Source organism: Scomber japonicus, chromosome 4 (genome assembly GCF_027409825.1).
Source record: "Scomber japonicus isolate fScoJap1 chromosome 4, fScoJap1.pri, whole genome shotgun sequence".
Classification (NCBI taxonomy): Eukaryota; Metazoa; Chordata; class Actinopteri; order Scombriformes; family Scombridae; genus Scomber; species Scomber japonicus.
Genome location: NC_070581.1, coordinates 11,285,628 through 11,299,623, shown reverse-complemented (window position 1 = coordinate 11,299,623; position 13,996 = coordinate 11,285,628). Strand labels below are relative to the sequence as shown.

Genomic DNA, 13,996 nt, shown 5'->3' with positions numbered 1-13,996 from the left:
GTATTTTACAGTTTGGCATGTCACATCCAGGAAGTTCAGACAGCTGATTCACAATCCGGGAAACTTTTTGGCAGTTGAGCCAAGTACAAGTTAAGGAAACTAAGTGGAAAAACTAGCATGCAGGCTAAATAAGGTAGTATCTCCCCAAATTACACTGCACATTCATCAAAGGTTGCATCAGTATACGTAGTGTAATAAATGGATCAAATGTCAAACATGTAAATGTGAAGTTCCCTTGTCAACAACAAACAGACAAATAAAGTTAGCCACTCACTGATGAACACAGTGGAGCATTTAAGAAGGACTGTGATGGCAGCTGTGTTAGTGAGACTGAAGAATCCAGCTGTTACTAAAATCTAGATTGACTTTTCTTAATTGGAATTGTGTTTGTATGACCCAAAATGTCAACAGATCTATAATGAATATTACACAGAAGAAAATACAGGGATGCAGCATGTCTATTTTTATCCCATAGAAGGCTTTTGTGTTGCACAGACACAAGCAACAGACACAACTTCTTGTCTTGGTGTTAAATCAAGAATCATTTATGCAAATGAAACAAAGTGTGATGTTCAGTCTCATGAGCTTCCTCTCAAGAGCACAAATTCAATTCCATCTTTTTGCACCGAACCCAAACATTGCACAGCCAAATGCCTGATCCAATAGTTCCGACATCTGTCCAACCTCTGGCCAGAATCGATGGTTCCATTATCAGGCAGACTTATTGATCAGTGAGTTTAGAGCCATTAATAGACTGTTTGCGCCCCCATAAACTGATCTTAAAGTGGGTTAGGGAGGGAGGGTTTTAGAGGGGGGAAGGACAGTGAGAGATGAAAAACTCAAAGGTCAGGAAATAGCCCAAAGAGGGATGAAGGGATGAGAGGAAGGGGAGGATAAAGGGAAGACTGGGAGGATGAAAGGATGGAAAGAGGAGAGCAGTGGTGAGGGAGGGAGGAGACTGACAGAGACAGACTTGTGGAAAGAAAAATCTGACAAATAAGCAAATGCCCTTTATGCTGATGTTGCACTACAACTCTACCTTGTAGTTTCCATTTTTGGAAAATATATCTTCATATTTTTTTTTCTTTAAATGACCCAAGTATTATTTATTTTATATTTCTGCCCTCCTCTCTCACCTTTTCATTCTTTCCGTCGCTCCATTTCTTTCTTTTGTTGTCGGGTGTTCATTGCAGAGAGGGTAGCTTGTTTCCATGGATACGGACTGAGCCAGATGAGCTTAACTACTTGCACTGCAGCGTCTGTCCTACCGTGTGTGTGTATGTGTGTATGTGTGTGTGTGTGTGTGTGTGTGTGTGTGTGTTTTGGCTCGAAAGAGAAAGAAGGATGATGATTTATGAGAGTCTAATGCACTGGGCAGACTCTTGGATGAACAGCACATAGTGTGTGTATGTGTTTGCTTATGAGCATACATGCTTTTCATTCAGGTCTTATATCTCACTTTTTTTTCTCTGTCTGTCCCTACTTTTTTTTTCTCTCCATTTTTTCTTTGTCTTTCTCTCTCTTTGCCTACCTCTCTCTTTCTCCCTCTCTCTCTCTCTCTCTCTCTCTCTCTCTCTCTCTCTCTCTCTCTCTCTCTCTCTCTCTCTGTTGTACCTCCGCCTTGCAGCTGTAATTCTCCTATCAGTAGCGCCATGGTGATTAAAATCACCATGGGAATGATCAACATCACCATAGCAATGACATCTGGAGCACAGCATGAGTGTGTGTGTGTGTGTGTGTGTGTGTGTGTGTGTGTGTGTGTGTGTGTGTGTGTGTGTGTGTGTGTGTGTGTGTGTGTGTGTGTGTGTGTTTGTGTTGAGGAGGGCTGGGGAAGTTTTCAACTAGCATTGCTCCTACCACAAGTGTGTGATAGAGATACATTTATTCTGTTCAGCATCAAACACACACTGGATGATATACTGTGAAATTAGTTACACAAGACACGCAATTCACCATGAGTGTATTGTACTGATAGCCATGTGGAATTCTGGAATATCATATAGTAATCATATTTCTGGACAAAAATATACAATACTTAAAAGAAAAGAACACACTTGCTTAAAACAGATTTAAGTTGTAAGTTTCTGCACACATACAAAGCTATTGACTTGAAGTGGATGCCCTAAGTGCATATTTGTGATTGTGATTACTTCTCTGCAAGTCATCTTGTCGCTCTGTCTGTTTTGTATCAGATTGAATTCATCCTTTATCCTTATTATTGAAACAGCTGATGCGGTGTCATGTCTTCCTAATGAGACTCTGTGTGTCTCTGTTACAGAACTCCCAGAAGAAAAGAGGAGCACGACCCAACAATAAACCTGACAAGAAGCCCAGTCCACAGGTAACACTCTCTCTCTCACACACACACACACACACACACACACACACACATACACACACAGAGCTATGTTTTTCCCCAGACAATCTAACAAATCAATAAGAGTAACAAAGTGCAGTTTCAGCAACTAAACCTGAAAGACACTTAAACCTGGAGAGACTGACATTGATCAAACACATACAACACAACACAGAGGGATATGTAGTGTAACCTAGTCATGAATAACAAAGCCGTGTATTGAGTTGAAACACCTGTAAGACACATTGGTTTGAAGAATAGCAAGAGAGAAAAACACCATAGATGAATAGCAAAGGAGAGAATGAGGAGGAAGGTTAAAATTGAATGACATCAATATTATAGCACAATTCTCCTTTATGCAATAGGCAGTTCAATATTACATAGAATTAAGTTGTATCAAATTAGTGCACAGAGACAAAAACTAATGCAGCACATGATATCCTGTAAAATAACAACTTGCTGACTTGACACTTTTAGCGGGCGTTAGAGATTCTGCAGATCCAGGCTAGCTGTTTCCAGTCTTTATGCTAAGCTAAGCTAACTGGCTGCTGGTGGTAGTTTCATATTCAGAGTACATACATGAGAGCGGTGTCGATCTTACTCTCGGCAAGAAAGCAAACGAGCATAATTCCCAAAGTGAAAGCTCATCACTTCGAAAGAGGAATGAAGCCTTTTTTGATGTCTAATCATAATCCCCCTCAGCCAGCTAGTACCAGGACATCAAATGAAAGTAAAAAGCCAAGGCCAGATAACGATTTTCCTTCATTTTACCCTTTAGCCAGAAGGAGTCACAAAATAACTTGTCATTTAGCCTAAATCTGAAAATTTGTTTTTTTTCACACTCAAGTATCATGAGAAGAACCAGAATCAGGATTTAAGAAGAACAGGAATCAATCAGCACAATCAGAAAACCAATTAAATTGAATTCATGAATGACAAAAAGTCTTTTTCCCATTGTGGTACTACAGTCCTTTGCATGAGGCAGTCAGGAAAACTCTGACACCAGTTAACACCACAATGACAGTACAAACATACTGTTGTATATTTCCGTGTAAACCACAGCCCTGCAGCTTCTGGAGATATGTGGTTATTTATCAGTTTCATTTGCAAGATCCTCCCTGAAACAACTGTTCTACTATTTTCTGTCCTCAAACTGAGTTCAGCACAGACACGTCCAGGTTGTCTGGGGTCACTGATCCTGCACATTCGGTCCTTCAAATGTGTCTCTGCTCACATCACATGACCGTGTCGTGCTGTCTGCATGTCTTTGTTCTTGTCTGTGACCTATTTCCTCTGGGGATCACATCATCTCATGTATCTGCCCAAACAAGCTGAGTGCAGTGTGAACAGAAAGATCAGCATTTTTCTGTATTCCCTCTTACCTTTGCTTTATCTCTCCCTCATGTCTGCCCTCTATCTTGTCCTGCAGGTGTTTGTGCTTAATGTACTGTAATCCCTGCATGCCCAGTCAATTTCTACATTGGTATTACAAAGCAGGCCTCGGCATTGCACTTTAAATCTACCTGCTTTTCATTCTGCCTCATGTTTTTTTTTTTTCAAAACATGAGCAAGTTTTTCCTCAACTTTACTTAACCAATCTCCCTCTGCCTTCCTTTATTTTATTTAGTCACAAAAAAGTTCAAACAATTCTAAAATAGCTTTTTTTTCAGGCCCTAAAGCAGTTAAAAGTATATGAGTTCAGACTTTATAGAACAAAGTACAGAGATACAGATTAAAAACCTACATGTCAAGACAGAAGGTGTTTGAAGTGAAGGTGGTTCTCTGTCTGGCTGCTAAGGCGAGCCTCAGCTTCCTCTCCAAGCCACATACCATAAATGGCTGTAAATTCGCTCCCCCTCGCCTCGCTTAATGTGGTTGGAAACACTCCACAGGCCGTAAAACAAATACAGCCACAGAGCTGCTTATGAGGAATGGATGCACAGGGTCAACTCAGGTCAACAGTACTTATAACTGAGTTTGGGATGAGAGAGAGATACATGCATGGTCACCATTTGTTGTCTTTTTCATTATTATATTGTTGATGTGAACTTTGTACAATCCCTTGATAAGCAATAGTAAGTAATAGTAAGTGAAAAGATGCTGAAAGTCTTCATATAGCTGCAGAGCTGGTGATCACATTATACTGGGATTGGTCTTTGTACTAAGCTTAACTAACCAGCTGTTGGCTCCAGATGCATAGTTACCAGACAGATGTGTGTGGTATCAGTCTTGTCATTTTACTGTCAGCAAGAAAGCAAATAAGCTTATTTCCCAACATGTCCAATAGTCTCTTTAAAAGGTTGAATTCATAAGTAATAATGCTCTAATTTGAACAAACTTGAGTATATGTTGCTGTTTAACTGACATCACTGAGTCACCATACTGATATAATGGCCAATGTGCTACTGTTCCACTATGTTTTACTATTTACAATTACCATAATTACCACTTGTGACTATATTGGCTGCTGTGCAAACAAGTCAAAACAGTCCCATTTTAAACAGAAATATTAATTATTGCAGGATTAAAGTATATATAATAGTGCTTCCATTAAGTAGTGTTATGTCTCATTTGTGAACTTCTTTAAGTTTTTTAAACTCCCAAAGAAAGTTCATTCATTTCACATTCTAGATGACGTCTGAGGAAAACCACAAAGAGTGTGTTTGCCTGGAGTTTCTCTGTCTCCTTTGTGTTGTTTTTTTTTTTAGTAAAAGCCTCATGAGGAACCAACACAGCATGACTCTGACCTCACCATTTGGTTGCTGAAAGCCTCAAGTTAGTCAAATAGTGCTTTGTCATTAGTTTTTAAGTTCAAGGCAATTTTGAAATGGAATTAAAAGCCATTTCATCCCTGTTCAGTTGCAGGACTGGAGTGGATTGTGGCTTGTGTTCAACTGGCAGTAAGCAAAAAAAAAGTTGTCCGGGATGATGCCAAAACCTCACTGAAAATAAACATTCATTATAGCGGCTTGAAAAACGCTCAAATTTACAGAACATAAGAATAAGAATTCAGCAAAAATCTTTTCACATTTGACCTCTAACGTAGTCCAGTTGTCAGTGTCAATGGATCTAAATATGTGTGGATTCCAAGCTGAGCGTCTGACTGGTCAGCTTGTTGTACGTCCTGCATGTTTGTGTTTGAGTGTGTCTGCACTCTGTCTGTAGTTTTTACTCTCTGCATGTGTTTCAGCAGCCGTCTCCATCCCTGTCAGTTTCTCTGTCCATCTGTTTGTAATGTCTTTTCCCAGATTTGAAGTGCACTTCTCTTCTCATGTGTTTCCTGTTGTCTCTTCTCAGATCTATTCTCTCTCCAAGTTGAAGGAAGTGTTTTGCATCTCTGAGTTTAATCAACCTTCTTTCTTCTTTATTCAGAATTCTAGAAAAAATACACAAATGGGAAATCATTATTTAATACATCTCAGACATAGTTTATTTGTATTAAATTTAAACAAGCCTGTCAGGAGTCTTCATTGTCTATTATATCTAAAACAGCTTTTTACAATTATTAGCTTTTTTCTTTTATTCATTCATCTACTTATCATCTGCAATATGTGACACAGCTGAATTGGTTTGATGAAGTTTGGTTCAATGGGTGGATGATGCAATTATTGGTTAAAAAAAAGAGGAAGTCTGCATCATACACAGTGTGCTCAGAGTAACATGTTTATCAATGTAACATGTAGAAGCATTCTTACGTCATGTTTCCTTTCAGCATCCACACTTTATTCAAACAGTTCAGACCAGAGTAGAACATTTCCTCATTGATTTCACCATAACCCAGTTAATGAATGAATTGCTCATCGTACATTTCCTGACTGCAACCTGTCGTCTTCCAATCACTTACAGTAACAAAAAAGCCAATGAGATTAAATTCTCACATAATGAAGCTAACACAAGCTGAAACCAACAAAGGTCTGACTTTCTTATTTGATGACTCACTGAAAAATATAAATCAGCTATTAGTTTTGTCAATTAACTGATCAATTGTTTCAGCATTTGTTCCAGACCTAAAACGGCATCTGTTTGTGTGTGTCTGCGTGTGTGTCTGTGTGTGTGTCGGCCTCTCGGTTACACAGCAGTTTTCGTATCAACGTCACATCAGTGCTCTCTCCTCTCTCTCTCCCGTCACTGCAGGAAGACAGTTCAGACCTGAAATGCCAGCTCCACTTTGCCAAAGAGGAATCAGCCCTGATGTGCAAGAAGCTGACCAAGCTGGCGAAGGACAACGAGGCCATGAAGGAGGAACTGGCCAAGTTCAGGTCGCTGTACGGGGACGTCGACGCCTCTCTCACTGTGGAGGAGGTGAGAGGAGGATGAGGATGATGAGGGGGATGTCTTTGTTTGTGTAAATTCACAGGATGATAGGAGAATGTAGAAACAGGGTTGAAATGAGGAGAAAGGGAGAGGAAAATATTTACAAAGCAGTGAAACAAGAGAATGGGACACTCCTTCGTTACAGAGGAGGTGGGAGAATGATGAGGGTTTAGATTTACATAATTTATAGCTGATACAGCTCAAAAATATGTTTTCTGTAAACACTGAACAAAAATCTAAACCCTGAGTTTCAGTCTGTTCCTAACATTAAGCTCTTTGTTGTTTAATGTTTGCCCCGGGGCAGCAAAACAGTGCAACTAGGTTATTATGGTGGTTATGGTTTGTAAAGTATTCCCAGTCTTTATACCCATATAAAACCAAAATGGTAGATATTCCCTCTCTGCCAAAAAGCCCTGTGAAAACTCAGAGGTTCATTTGTGTTGTTTTAGAAACAGCCAAAGCACTCATCAAACTCCACAAAGCTCAACAAACTTTCCATGACTAATACTGAAACTAAACTCCAGTCACGTGTCTTATTAATGAGCATTTAAGTATGCAGCACTTTTAATGCAGAAAATATTGTTTATTTATTCATCCTCACAGTCTTAAAGGTGAGCAGCTAAGTGAAAGCGTATCAATGAGCAGACCGTGTGAGTAAGGAAGTGGTCTTTTTTTTTTTCATTTAACAACCCACAGGTTGCTGACTCGCCCCACACCCGTGAGGCAGAGGTCAGAGTCCACTTGAAGTTGGTGGAGGAGGAGGCCAACCTGCTGAGTCGACGCATTGTGGAGCTGGAGGTGGAGAACAGAGGGCTCCGAGCTGAAATGGATGATATGAAGGGACCACAAGGTAGTTGTCAAAATCATCTCATAGTAATAGTCTCATAGTCATTTAATAACTCCACTACTTGATTATCTGCCATTATTTAATCCCTAGGTTAGAAAAACATTGTTACCTACTCTACAGGTGGAAACAATCTTAGTCCCAGCAACTCATGTCCTGATGAATATATATTAAATAAATCTCATGATATATTTTTCTTGGAGAATGTTAATGATTTCAGTGAGTTAGTGGAGATGAGGACTTTTCACTCAGTAAAAATAGTCATTCATGTCTCGCACATCACTAATACACATAGCATTTAGCGAAAAGGTGTAGTCTATGGTGTAGGTGTGTATTAAGGTTATCATTGTTCTCCCTCTTTGCAATGGTTTGGATATTTATGATGACACAATTAACTGTAACTTCTTCCTACTTCTTAATTGATTGCTTCCTGTGGTGTAATATCACTGCTTAACTAGCCATTGTTTTCTTTTCTTTAGACGGTCCTCATGAACTTAGTGGCGGTGGTCTGGGTGCAGGACTTGGCCTAGGAGGAGGAGCCATGGTGCTTGGAGGGGGGGCTTCATCTGAAAACGTCATGGAGCTCCAGAGACACCTCCAGTTTGTGGAGGAGGAGGCGGAGCTCCTGAGGAGGTCGCTGATCGAGTTGGAGGAACAGAACAAACTCCTGATGAATGAGATCAACCGCTACAAATCTGAACTACCACCGCCAACGTCCACGCTGTCGTCCAATTCGCTGACGTCGCTGGCAGACGGGCTGCTCAATGACAGCCCAGTGCACTCTATACAGGAAGGGGCGGTGCTTATCAGCACAGACACCCCACCTCAGGAGGAGGAGCTCAGACTGGCAAGGCTTCAGATCGGAGAACTGAGCGGGAAGGTGAAGAAGCTTCAGTATGAGAACCGAGTGCTTCTGTCCAACCTGCAGCGCTGTGATCTGGCCTCCTACCATGCTCCTTCGTCCTCCTCCTCATCCTCTTCACTACGACTAGCTCTGGAGACGGATGCAGAGGCTGGAGACTCAGCTGAGTGCCTCCCTACCAGGTAGTCTGATAGCACCCCTTTGCTTGTTGGGGGAAATTTTGATTCTACAGTGTGAATATGTACTGGGGGTGAAAGTGAAAGAATTTATAGTAATAACACAAAAATGAACAATGAATACATACTAAAGTTGTAGTTAAAGTTGAATCCTGGACCCCATGCTCATCATCTTTCAAAATAACTAACTTTCCTCTCTTTTATTTCAGCCCGCCACACCGCAAGGAGCCAGTAGGGGGTGAGAATGAGGCCCTGGAGATCAAAGAACGGAAAAAGAAGATAGAGGACAACGCTGACATAACAACCTCACTCCCTGGGTGCCTGGGGCAGAAGGACCATGATGCCTTGCTGGCCATGAGGGACCAGGCTCGCTTGGTTTCCACAGCGATACAGCTCCTGACCTCCCCCGAGTCTAACTGCCTCTCCTCCTCCCCTTCTATCTACCACAAGGTCTGCAACAGCGAGGCAGCAGAGCCGTGTGACCTGGAGAAACCTCAGCCTCACAGCCAGGTACACGTCCTCCGTTTGGTGTGTTAGTCCTCCACAGTTAGGTCAGTCTTTTCATTTACAAGTAGTCATCTTTTCAAGAATAGTTCTTGGTTCCCTTCCTGACAAACTGAATCAAAGTCTACCAACCACGGGATTATGTGACATGTAGATATATGGCTTTATTTTAGTATTTTACAAATGTGCTCCTTTAATATTGCTCTGCATGACGGACCATTCCCCTCCTTTAACTTTATATGCCCATTATTACTAATATATAAATCTATTACAGATTAGATTCAAGCAAGTTTCAGGGTATAAAAAAGAAGATAAATAACGCTCTCAAGTTCAGCAAAGTGTAGACTTTCTCAGTCCCATTAATGAAGCATGCCATGTTATATCTGTGTATAAATGTATATTAATCTTCTTTATATAAAAGTAGAACTAAAAGGCAACAACTGATATTTTTTTCATTTGGTCAAGACTAAAGACATTAAACTACAGCCTCGATGATAAATGATTTATCTTTTGCTTCAGCTCTTTTTCCTGCACTGGTTGTTCAGCCACCTGCCGTATCAACCCTGCAGCTTATCATTCATCATTCCTAGTGGTTCCTGCACTCCAAGATGATCGACTACATGATACATTTTATACAAGTTGTTTTATTTTTTGTTCCCCAGATTTCAGAGCTGTCTGACCTGGCAGACCGGCCTCTGGTTGGTGCTCTGACCAGCAGGCTCCAGGCCTTACACACCCAGCTACAGGCCTTTGTGGAACATGTAGACAACCTGGGTAAATCCCCAGCAGGTGGGAGGGACCCTCAGGTGGAAGGAGCATCTCCCCTGACCTCACCCTGCACCTCCCTGCCCTCCTCTGGAGACAACCTTGATGGACTGAACACTGCTGAGCAGAAGGTAAAAGACAAGAAGCTCACTCCTCTTCCTCACTCCTCTTCACTCTTTCTATTTCATTTATTGTGTCTTTTTTTTAGCTTTCATTTTACTGTGTTTTTCTTTAGTTTGCTCTGTTTTTTTTTTGTTTTTTTTTTCAGTTGTTTCTAGTTTGTATTCTATTCTTCTGTTTTGTGTTAGGCTCAATGCCTAACCACCAGCTTGGCTGACTAACACCCCCGATCCCATCTGAACATACTGCTTTAGTTTCTCCTCACAGTGAAGAATTGATTTATACAGCACGCTCAAATCTGATGATCCTAACAATAACAGACAATTACAACAAACATGAGATTAAATAATAAGGATTTATGTAATTAAATGATAAATAGATCCATTCAGTTTTGTTCATAAGAGAAAACTGGGCTTTTCACCATTGCCTGAGATCTGGGGACATTTTCTGTATTGATGGATCATATTCATTCAGATTTGAGCTGGCAGTGTAAACCTCTCCACACTAAGCCACCTGTGTCCACCTGCATGCTATTGAATTGCCTCCTAACCTGGTATGTAGATGCTGCTTTAGGCCTCAAATGGAGCCAGTTTGTTGCATGACATAGTGGGATTATTAAGAAACAGCATTTATTTATATGTATTTTCATCAGTAAATCATAAAACCAATTCAACATACAGTCTGGGTTTACATCGAGTGTAGTTGAGCAATATTACTCATACCTCATTACAGTTCTAAACATATATTTACTCACTTTTATAATATAACTATCATATTATAAACCATTTTTAAAATCTTATGACCTCTATTAAGGTTTCATGAAATAGATTCAGTACACTATGATCATAGCATGAATCTGACACTGTTTTGGTTGGAATAATTTGTTTAAAAATGAAGTATATAAGTCCAGTCACCAATGGAAAAGCTTTTAAAATGACAGTGAGCAACATCTGGTATTTTAAATTAACTTTAAAATGGTCTGTGAAACATAACATCTGGAATCTGAAAATAGGAATCAAATGGCTGTCTGAGTAATTAAATTATATGTAATAAAAGATGAATAGAAGTTCTCAGATCTCAAATCCCAGCAGATAGGCAGACACAGTGAGCTCAGTCTAATAGATTTCTAACCATACTTCATACATTTGTTGTTGTGGTTGGGTAAGCTAGATATAACCAGTGATTTATTTATTTAAATGTGAACCACAAAGCCATAAACGTACATTGAAATCAGAATACAGACTTCAAATTGACTCAACTTGATCCTTTTCTATGGTGCATAAACTGGCATATTTTCCCCTTTGCATCCTTTGACTGTCAGGGATACATTTAAAATATATATATATATAAAATCTGATGAGAATCCTTCATTTCTTTTCTTGAGTGAATGACATTGAGTTGGAAACAGTTCAAAATGACCCCACCACACGGAGATCACTTTTTTGAATTGAATCAAATTTGCCTGTTTGGAGGAAGTTGGGATGGAATTATACATATTTGTTAGGTGAATAAATTATGTTTAGACTCCATTAGAGGCCAGTTCTGAGTCCCAACACCCCTCCAATCTCTCCTCCCCCCCTGTGCATCCCCTTTCTTCTCTTCCCTTCTTCCCTTCGTCCCTTCTTCCTTCCCTATTTCTCTCTGCACGGGCACCATAACCGTCGGTTTATGCACTCCTCCTCCATCTCCCTTTTTTCCTTCTTTTATACATCTTTGCTCATGTCCTCCTCACGCCTCCTCACCTTCATCACCTCTGTCACTGCTTCCCCACTTTCCTCTGACTCGTCCTTTGCTCACCTCCCATCCCTTTATTTCCCTCGTTCCCACTCTTCCCTATTCCTCTCTTTCATCTTGACTTTCCACCTTAACCGCCTTACTCCTTCTCTTGCCCTCCTGTTCGTCTTATTTCTCCTCCTCCCTCTTTCTCCCTTCCCTCCTCTGTCTCCCATTGCTGTTTCTACCCCTTCTCTCCTTTCTTCCCACTTGTATATGTCCTCTTCCGTTTTTTCTATTCTATTTTTCTCTTCCTCCCTTAGCCATTCATTTTACCCTCCATTCTCCTTTTCTGTCTTTTCTCCACTCTCTCCTTCTCCTCTCTGACCAAGCTCTTTTTCCTCTACATCCTTTTCTTTGTCTTGTGAGATCCATAAATGATTTCTGTTTTGTTTTTCATTGTTTTCAATGTTGTCCCATGGATGGCTACCATCTTGGTTGTGTTGTTTTATTCTTATTATTGTGTTTGTCTTGTTTTCTTTTCATTTTCATCACTCCTTTCTTTTTGTTTTTGTTCCACGACTTCTCCTCCCCACCCTCTCTCCTCTATGTTTTTTTTTTTTTTTGTATGTTTGTTTTTCTTTTTCTTCATTAACTTGCCCATGCATGAATGCAGCAGCCTGATTATAGGCACCAATCAGAGCCAGAGGTGAAAAGTGAAACAGATGAGAAGAGCCAGTCTGACAGCAACGAGACACAAAACCACAAAACCGGACAGTTGGAGCAGGAAGAGGGAGAGAAAGACGATTCACTGGTAAGTTTATGAAAATCACAAGAAATCCCACTTCCAAAGCTGACAGATATCCACTTGAGCCGTCTTCACAGATGTGCAGACAACATCAGGAGAGACCCTTCACACCCTGGTCACCACCTGTTCACCACTTCCTAGAGCTGTGGAGTCTCTTTTGCACACAGACACACAAACAATAAGTGTTAGGCTGGTCACAGCTCAAAATTGCCTTCAGGGCAACAAACACAAGGTCTGTCCATTGTGATGAAGTAAACTGACTGTAACTGTGACTGTTTACTGACTGTAAACAAAGAAAAAACAAGTTAGATTCATATGAAAACAGTCTGCAGATGAGATTTTTGCATCCTCCTAAAATCACAACTTCAATTGTCAAAATCATATTAACAAGTTTGAAACATATGAACAGTGGGGGATTTGTGAGATTTAAGCGGGTGTTAGGCTTCAATTAAAACTTTCCACCATTTTCTGGCGCTTTCAGTCACATCTCACAGTTTACTTCAGTGGATGGAGTTTGCGCAGTTGTCATGGTGATGGCTCAGTTTTCCTCATGTGACCTAAATATAAAATTTCAGTGATATGATAACAGGTGATTGCTAACTCCACTCGCTGAGGAAGAGCATGAAAACTTTATTTGTATTAATATTTACATTTCTGGATCTGAACTGAACCATCAGTTTGCCTTTAATACCTGCAGTGTATTCTCAAATCACTGCTTCTTGAGCAAACACACACTGATCCACTGATGAGCAGATTTGCCAAGGTCCATTAAAGGCTAATTTGCACACATGCACACACATACACGCACGCACACACACACACACACACACACACACACACACACACACACACATTATAGCTTGAAGTATCTTATGTGGTCCAGCGGTGGAAACCCATGTTAGCAACACAGCTTAATAAACAAACATAAACAGTGACTGCACCATCAGCTGTGTGACTGATAGGAAGAAAAGACCTTTGTTTGGTTGACCTTTTGCTGGTGTGTCTCCATGGTAACCAGGGCCGTGTATGTGTCTGCATCTTTATCCAAGATTGAGAGGGTGAATGAGAGAGGGAGACTAAAATAGAATGAAAGAGGAAGATAACAAGAGAGAGTCAGATATTATAGAGACAGCTGTGTTTGTGGTGATGAACATAGCAGAGCAGCCGCAACACACACGCCTCTATAGCACAAAGCGTGTGTTTACATACACTTTGTATTCAGTACTCATACTCTCATAGTGTGCAATATTCATTTTGATAATAGTAATCCTGTTGCTCGACAAACATCAATCCACCCATGATTTCTGTTTAGCATCTTACTGGATATTTGCAATAAGTAAGTGAAGCATTTAAAAGTTGATGTGAAGCTTATATGAGGCTTCAGCAGTCTGGGTTAGTCATATCAAATGGATATCTTTTTAGCATCACATCTCTTGGACAGTGTTTTCCTGCTGAGCTCTGGTTAAAGTATTGTAACAGTATAGTAAGTAAAGTAGAAGGGAGTTTTGCACTAAAAACACAGACAGAAAAAAAA

General features: G+C 40.4%; 1 protein-coding gene across 1 annotated transcript in view; it reads left to right on the top strand.

The window, feature by feature from the left end:
• Nucleotides 1-13,996, top strand: part of soga1 (suppressor of glucose, autophagy associated 1) — a 91,239-nt gene that overhangs the window by 63,472 nt on the left and 13,771 nt on the right. Inside the window, exons 5-11 of the mRNA XM_053317388.1 lie at nt 2,279-2,341; nt 6,491-6,658; nt 7,367-7,520; nt 7,994-8,558; nt 8,762-9,062; nt 9,719-9,952; nt 12,331-12,468. Of these exons, the coding sequence (XP_053173363.1) occupies nt 2,279-2,341; nt 6,491-6,658; nt 7,367-7,520; nt 7,994-8,558; nt 8,762-9,062; nt 9,719-9,952; nt 12,331-12,468 (1,623 nt within the window). The remainder of the gene's footprint in view (nt 1-2,278; nt 2,342-6,490; nt 6,659-7,366; nt 7,521-7,993; nt 8,559-8,761; nt 9,063-9,718; nt 9,953-12,330; nt 12,469-13,996) is intronic.